We start from the raw sequence: 8737 nt of genomic DNA on the forward strand, positions 1-8737 counted from the left end.
AGAGCGGGGGAGGAGGCGCGGGGGAAGGCCCCGGGGGGTGGGGGGTCTGTGGGGTGACCGGATAAAGGGGACCCATGGGGACAGCAGGGGGTTGGGGGAGCATGGGGAGACCCGGGGGGGGGGGGGCACAGAGTGAATGGGGAGAGCGGAGTGGGGGGGCATGGGGATAGTGAGGCATTGGGGGAGACATAGAGACAGCGTTAGTATTGGGGAGCACATCTGGGGTGAGCTATAGACATGGGTTTGGGGATCACATCTGGGGTGAGCTATAGACATGGGTTTGGGGATCACATCTGCAGTGAGCTATAGACATGGGTTTGGGGATCACATCTGGAGTGAGCTATAGACATGGGTTTGGGGATCCACATCTGGAGTGAGCTATAGACATGGGTTTGGGGATCACATCTGGAGTGAGCTATAGACATGGGTTTGGGGATCACATCTGGAGTGAGCTATAGACATGGGTTTGGGGATCACATCTGGAGTGAGCTATAGACATGGGTTTGGGGATCACATCTGGAGTGAGCTATAGACATGGGTTTGGGGATCACATCTGGAGTGAGCTATAGACATGGGTTTGGGGATCACATCTGGGGTGAGCTATAGACATGGGTTTGGGGATCACATCTGCAGTGAGCTATAGACATGGGTTTGGGGATCACATGGAGTGAGCTATAGACATGGGTTTGGGGATCACATCTGGGGTGAGCTATAGACATGGGTTTGGGGATCACATCTGGGGTGAGCTATAGACATGGGTTTGGGGATCACATCTGGAGTGAGCTATAGACATGGGTTTGGGGATCACATCTGGGGTGAGCTATAGACATGGGTTTGGGGATCACATCTGCAGTGAGCTATAGACATGGGTTTGGGGATCACATCTGCAGTGAGCTATAGACATGGGTTTGGGGATCACATCTGCAGTGAGCTATAGACATGGGTTTGGGGATCACATCTGGGGTGAGCTATGTGGGTGGGTGCAGTGAGCTATAGACATGGGTTTGGGGATCACATCTGGGGTGAGCTATAGACATGGGTTTGGGGATCACATCTGCAGTGAGCTATAGACATGGGTTTGGGGATCACATCTGCAGTGAGCTATAGACATGGGTTTGGGGATCCACATCTGCAGTGAGCTATAGACATGGGTTTGGGGATCACATCTGGGGTGAGCTATAGACATGGGTTTAGGGAGCACATCTGGAGTGAGCTATAGACATGGGTTTGGGGATCACATCTGGGGTGAGCTATAGACATGGGTTTGGGGATCACATCTGGGGTGAGCTATAGACATGGGTTTGGGGATCACATCTGCAGTGAGCTATAGACATGGGTTTGGGGATCACATCTGCAGTGAGCTATAGACATGGGTTTGGGGATCACATCTGGAGTGAGCTATAGACATGGGTTTGGGGATCACATCTGCAGTGAGCTATAGACATGGGTTTGGGGATCACATCTGGGGTGAGCTATAGACATGGGTTTGGGGATCACATCTGCAGTGAGCTATAGACATGGGTTTGGGGATCACATCTGCAGTGAGCTATAGACATGGGTTTGGGGATCACATCTGGAGTGGCTATAGACATGGGTTTGGGGATCACATCTGCAGTGAGCTATAGACATGGGTTTGGGGATCACATCTGGGGTGAGCTATAGACATGGGTTTGGGATCACATCTGGGGTGAGCTATAGACATGGGTTTGGGGATCACATCTGGAAGGACCTATAGACGTGTGTTTGGGGAGAACCCCCCCCCCAGCCTGGCACTGTGCTCCCTGTTCCGCCATGGGCTGGCCCACGGACCCCCTGTTATAGGGGTCCCCCTGGACCCCTTGTACCAGGAACGGGAGGCCTGAACCCCCGCAGGGATTTGGGGAGGATCAGGTCCCAAAGGGAAAGGGGTGAGCTCAGCCCCAGGTACCCCACAAGGAGACCCCAATCCCTCACCACCCCCTGAGCCATTGGGGTCCCCTAAAAGAAGACCTTCCCCCCCCCCCCCATTCCTGCCCTGGCAGAATTCCCAGTGCAGAAACCACGGAGAAGTGAAAATGAAAATGAGCCCTGTGCTGGGAATCTGGGATCCGGATCCATGCGCCCCGAATCCGACCCCAACCTGCTTCACGCTGCACGGGGGGGCTGATGGGCTCTTTGGGGGTGCCCCCCATAGGTGGGGTTGGGGTCAAGGATGTGGCTTTGGGGTGCAGTTGAGAGCAGCCAGACCCCTCTGCACACGGGTTTATTGTGGTCAAAGGCTGATCTGGGTCCCCCCCCACCTCATGGGGGGCTCAGCCATGGGGCCAGGTCCCAGGGTGAGGATGGGGGGGTCAGATGGGGGGCACCCCTGTTCTGCTGGTGCCCTGGAGCTCCAGCTTCACCCCAGCGGTGGCGCCTTCCTCCTCCTCTTTGCTCTCCTGTCCTGGCCGGGTTGGGCGCTCCAGCCCCGTTCCATAGGGAAAACGGGGGTGCAGGAGCAGGGATGTGGGGACCCCCGGCTTGGGGGGCAGCAGCGGAGCTGGGGGGCAGGAGGGGAAGGGGTCCCAGGTTGGGGGTCCCAGCGGGGGGGGGCAGGCAGCCAGGCAGGGCAGCAGCTCCGGGCCCCCAAACCGGCAGCAGGAGCCCCCCAAGTATGGGGGGGCCGCGGAGCTGTATCCTGAGGGCAACAGGAGAGCGGGAATGGGGCTCCCCATCCTCTCCCAGCACAGCCACTGGGTGCTGCTGTGGGACCAGGAACCGCGGGCAGGATGCAGGCAGCGCCCTCCTGCCTGCGCCAAGCCCCGCGGCCCGCATCCAGCACCCAGAGCCGGTGCCCATGGCCGGGTGCTGGCCCCACACTCACTGCTCCCAGGGGTGCTCTCCCTCCTGCCCAGCGCATCGGGGTGCTGGGGACCCCAGTGCCGGCTGCGCAGCGCGTTTGAACCCCACTGCGGGCACAAGAAGGGGATGTGGCAGCAGGGGGGATGGTGCTGGGTGCCCAGAGGGGTCCGTGGATCCCGTACCTGGCTCGGCATTGCAGGCGGCCGGCACAGGCTGCGGGCATCCCACAGCGGGCAGCGGAGGAGGAGGAGGTGGCTGAAGTCGAACTTGTAGGTGAAGCGTTTGCCCTTGGTCTTGTGCAGGATGCGCTTGTTGTAGTAGTACCTATGGGGACGGACACGGGCACCCCGGGATGCTCCCATGGGATGATGAAGGCTCTGCCCCCCCCCCCCCTCCCAGCGCCCCACATCCACCTGAGGATGGAGCGGAACCACGGGATCACAGCGGGGAAGGGACCTTAAAGCTCATCTAAAGCCACGGACTCCTTCCATAGCCCAGCGTGCTCCGAGCCTCATCCTGGGCCGCTTCCAGAGCTCGGGAAGCCGCTGCTCACCTCAGCGCCCGGCTCAGTTTGTCGTAGTTCATCTGGGGTTTGCATTTCCTGCGCCCCCAGAGCCGGGCCACCTCGTCAGGGTCCTTGATGACGAACTCCCCGTCCTCGCCCTGCTGCCAGGCGATGACGTGGCGGAATTCCTCCTTGTGCAGCAGCTCCAGGATGAAATGCCAGAGCTGGATCTGCCGGGAGCCGGGGCCCGACGCCAACGAGAGCGCTGCGGGGGAGCCGGCACCCTCAGGGGCACGGGGACATCACCCCCCGGCCGCCGCTCCCCACGGTGGGGTGCGGGAAGGGAGGGAACGGGGGGCTCGGGGAGGGGGGGAGCCCCCATCGCTGGGTGCTCACCTGGGAGCCAGCAGGAGCCGGGCAGCGCCGGGCACGGGCAGAGCCGCTGCATCCTGCAGCCTGCGGGGAGCACCCGAGCACGGTATGCACCCGGGATGCAGCCGGGATTCACCCACCATCAGGGATGCTCCCGGCAACCGGGATGCACCCAGAAACGGGGATGCACCCAGTAACTGGGGTGCACCCAGAAACGGGGATGTACCCAGCAACTGGGATGCAGCCAGCAACCAGGATGCACCCAGCAACCGGGATGCACCCAGCAACCGGGATGCACCCAGCAACTGGGATGCACCCAGTAACTGGGATGCACCCACCATCAGGGATGCACCCAGCAACTGGGATGCAACCAGTAACGGGGATGCACCCAGCAACCAGGATGCACCCATCAACCCAGATGCACCCAGCAACTGGGATGTACCCAGTAACAGGGATGCACCCACCGTCAGAGGTGCATCCAATACTTGGGATGCAGTCGGCACAAACCCAGCACTCGGGATAGGCCGAGCACCCAGGATACCCCCAGGATGCCATCAGCACCCAAGATGCTTCCACCATCAGCAACTGGGATGTAACTGTGATGCACCCAGTAACTGGGATGCACTGAGGATGCCCCCAGGATGCATCCAGTAACTGGGATGCACTGAGGATGCCCCTAGGATGCACCCAGTAACTGGGATGCACTGAGGATGCCCCTAGGATGCACCCAGTAACTGGGATACACCCGGGATGCACCCACCCGCTGAGCATGGGGCTGTGCTGGTCCTGGCTGCTGCACCCCATGGGACGTGCCCTCCCTCACAGGGGGTTCAGCATCACCCACACTCCCAAACCCTTCTCCCTCGACCCCATCCTGCAGGGTACCGGGGTGGGGGAACCCCAACATCCCCCTGCCCCACTCACCTGCGGCCTCCCTTCCCTTCCCGGTGGGAGGATCCCTCTGAGGGGCTCCAGGAGCATCCCTGCGTATATAAAGGGAGGGGATGGGTTAAGGATAAATCTGCTTAAACCCGGTGGGAGGAGAGGGGGGAGCGGGGGCAGGTTTGGGGGTCCCTGCTTCACTCCCCATCCTGCTCCATCCTTCCCAGCCCCGTGGCCCAGCCAGATGCAAGCGGGACAATTTGGGATACCTGGATTGGAGCAGGAAGGCTCCAAATGCAGCAGATCCAGGGGGCAGGAGGCTTTGCAACCCCTCACCCTTCATCCCCCCTTCCTGGGGGCTTGGGAGGTGATGGAAAAGCTTCGTGCCCGGTTTCCCCTCATTCCCTTCCCTTTCCTCCTTTATTCCCCAGCTCCCAATGCCTGGTGCGGTCCCCATCGGACCCCTGATGCTCCTCCTTTATTCCCCAGCTCCCTGATGCTGTCCCCATCTTCAAGGTGAGGTCCCCCCATGGACACAGCCCCGGGGACCACAGACATGGAATGGGGATGAGGGGGATGCAGTGGGGGGACCCCTGCCTCCTGCTCCAGGGGTGATGGGGAGCAGGGGTCCCCCCAGAATGGGGGCACAGGGGCAGCGAGGGGGGCCTCCAGGGGGTGTTTAGGGCTGACCCCATAGGGCTGAGTGCCCAGGGTGGGATTTGGCCACGCTCCTGCTCCTTTATCTCCCAAATCCCGCTCCAATCTCCTTAACCCTGTCCCCCCCCAGCCCTGCAGGGTCCCCGCGGGGCCGGAGGTGAAGGACCTGTTTGTTTAGAAGCGTTTAATGCTATTAAAGCAAGCGGCTTAGGGAGCATCGGCACAGGGGGGAGCTGGGGGGACCCCGGTGGGGCTGAACGGGGGCAGATCCCGGGAATCATCCCCGGTGTGGGGCAGGGAGCAGGAGGTGCCGCACAGGGATGGGGAAAGGGGCATCGTGCCCCCCCTGGTGAGTTGTGACCCCTTCATTCCCCAGTGGTGGAGCCCCCATCCCAGGAAACCTCCTCCCTGTCCCCTTGTTCCCATCCTGCATCTCCTGGGACCGTGGGATTCAGGAGGGTTCAAACAGGATCTGAACCATGAGGATGACAAAGGGATGAAGGTCAGAGCCCTGGAGCATCCCGCCTCCTGCTTGGTCCCCCCCTGTATCCCAGTATTGGATACAGCATCCTGATAGCCTGCATGTGGTTATCCCAGTGTTGGATACAGCATCCTGATAGCCTGCATGTGGTTATCCCAGTGTTGGATACAGCATCCTGATAGCCTGCATGCGGTTATCTGAGTGCTGGATACAGCATCCTGATAGCCTGCATGCGGTTATCCCAGTGCTGGATACAGCATCCTGATAGCCTGCATGTGGTTATCCCAGTGTTGGATACAGCATCCTGATAGCCTGCATGCGGTTATCTGAGTGCTGGATACAGCATCCTGATAGCCTGCATGTGGTTATCCCAGTGTTGGATACAGCATCCTGATAGCCTGCATGCGGTTATCCCAGTGCTGGATACAGCATCCTGATAGCCTGCATGTGGTTATCCCAGTGTTGGATACAGCATCCTGATAGCCTGTATGTGGTTATCCCAGTGCTGGATACAGCATCCTGATAGCCTGCATGTGGTTATCTGAGTGCTGGATACAGCATCCTGATAGCCTGCATGTGGTTATCCCAGTGTTGGATACAGCATCCTGATAGCCTGCATGCGGTTATCCCAGTGCTGGATACAGCATCCTGATAGCCTGCATGCGGTTATCCCAGTGCTGGATACAGCATCCTGATAGCCTGCATGTGGTTATCCCAGTGTTGGATACAGCACCCTGATAGCCTGCATGCAGTTATCCCAGTGCTGGATACAGCATCCTGATAGCCTGCATGTGGTTATCCCAGTGTTGGATACAGCATCCTGATAGCCTGTATGCGGTTATCCCAGTGTTGGGTACAGCATCCTGATAGCCTGTATGTGGTTATCCCAGTGTTGGATACAGCATCCTGATAGCCTGCATGTGGTTATCCCAGTGTTGGATACAGCATCCTGATAGCCTGTATGCGGTTATCCCAGTGTTGGATACAGCATCCTGATAGCCTGTATGTGCTTATCCCAGTGTTGGATACAGCATCCTGATAGCCTGCATGTGCTTATCCCAGTGTTGGGTACAGCATCCTGATAGCCTGTATGTGGTTATCCCAGTGTTGGATACAGCATCCTGATAGCCTGCATGTGGTTATCCCAGTGTTGGATACAGCATCCTGATAGCCTGCATGTGCTTATCCCAGTGTTGGATACAGCATCCTGATAGCCTGCATGTGGTTATCCCAGTGTTGGATACAGCATCCTGATAGCCTGTATGTGGTTATCCCAGTGTTGGGTACAGCATCCTGATAGCCTGTATGTGGTTATCCCAGTGTTGGATACAGCATCCTGATAGCTTGCATATGGTTATCCCAGTGTTGGATACAGCATCCTGATAGCCTGTATGTGGTTATCCCAGTGTTGGGTACAGCATCCTGATAGCCTGTATGTGGTTATCCCAGTGTTGGATACAGCATCCTGATAGCCTGCATGTGCTTATCCCAGTGTTGGATACAGCATCCTGATAGCCTGCATGCGGTTATCCCAGTGCTGGATACAGCATCCTGATAGCCTGTATGCGGTTATCCCAGTGTTGGATACAGCATCCTGATAGCCTGCATGTGGTTATCCCAGTGTTGGATACAGCATCCTGATAGCCTGTATGTGGTTATCCCAGTGCTGGATACAGCATCCTGATAGCCTGTATGTGGTTATCCCAGTGCTGGATACAGCATCCTGATAGCCTGTATGCGGTTATCCCAGTGTTGGATACAGCATCCTGATAGCCTGTATGTGGTTATCCCAGTGTTGGATACAGCATCCTGATAGCCTGTATGTGGTTATCCCAGTGCTGGATACAGCATCCTGATAGCCTGTATGTGGTTATCCCAGTGTTGGATACAGCATCCTGATAGCCTGTATGTGGTTATCCCAGTGTTGGATACAGCATCCTGATAGCCTGCATGTGGTTATCCCAGTGTTGGATACAGCATCCTGATAGCCTGTATGTGGTTATCCCAGTGTTGGATACAGCATCCTGATAGCCTGCGTGTGGTTATCCCAGTGTTGGATACAGCATCCTGATAGCCTGTATGTGGTTATCCCAGTGTTGGATACAGCATCCTGATAGCCTGCATGTGGTTATCCCAGTGTTGGATACAGCATCCTGATAGCCTGCATGTGGTTATCCCAGTGTTGGATACAGCATCCTGATAGCCTGTATGCGGTTATCCCAGTGCTGGATACAGCATCCTGATAGCCTGCATGCGGTTATCCCAGTGTTGGATACAGCATCCTGATAGCCTGCATGTGGTTATCCCAGTGTTGGATACAGCATCCTGATAGCCTGTATGTGGTTATCCCAGTGCTGGATACAGCATCCTGATAGCCTGTATGCGGTTATCCCAGTGCTGGATACAGCATCCTGATAGCCTGCATGCGGTTATCCCAGTGTTGGATACAGCATCCTGATAGCCTGCATGTGGTTATCCCAGTGTTGGATACAGCATCCTGATAGCCTGTATGCGGTTATCCCAGTGCTGGATACAGCATCCTGATAGCCTGCATGCGGTTATCCCAGTGTTGGATACAGCATCCTGATAGCCTGCATGTGGTTATCCCAGTGTTGGATACAGCATCCTGATAGCCTGCATGTGGTTATCCCAGTGCTGGATACAGCATCCTGATAGCCTGTATGTGCTTATCCCAGTGTTGGATACAGCATCCTGATAGCCTGCATGTGGTTATCCCAGTGTTGGATACAGCATCCTGATAGCCTGCATGTGGTTATCCCAGTGTTGAATGCAGCATCCTGGAGTTGGGTACAGCCACCCAAGGGCTGGATACCTCTATCTCGGTGCTGGATACAGCATCTTGGGGCTGTATAGGGTCCCCTGGTTCTGTATAGCGCCATCCAAAGTGGGTATAGACCCACACTGCTCTGTATGGATCCATCCCAGGTCTGTATAGAGATGCCGGGTCTGTATGGATCCATCCAGGCTCTGTATGGATCTATCCCAGTCTATATGGATCC

The 8737-nt window shown here is 57.1% G+C and overlaps 1 protein-coding gene across 1 annotated transcript; it reads right to left on the reverse strand.

The window, feature by feature from the left end:
• Positions 1-2330: 2330 nt before the first annotated feature.
• On the reverse strand, positions 2331-3526 carry LOC133214521 (ETS domain-containing transcription factor ERF-like). The gene is made up of 2 exons (XM_061357466.1): positions 3374-3526; positions 2331-3144 (listed from the first exon to the last, which is right to left on the reverse strand). The coding sequence occupies exons 1-2, from the start codon at positions 3403-3405 to the stop codon at positions 2331-2333; spliced, it is 846 nt and encodes a 281-aa protein (XP_061213450.1). The 5' UTR covers positions 3406-3526.
• Between the last annotated feature and the right edge of the window lie 5211 nt (positions 3527-8737).

Source organism: Neopsephotus bourkii, unplaced genomic scaffold, assembly GCF_033783945.1.
Source record: "Neopsephotus bourkii isolate Nb327-2 ecotype Australia unplaced genomic scaffold, CSIRO-AGI_Nbou_v1 NB_896, whole genome shotgun sequence".
In the NCBI taxonomy this organism is placed as follows: Eukaryota; Metazoa; Chordata; class Aves; order Psittaciformes; family Psittacidae; genus Neopsephotus; species Neopsephotus bourkii.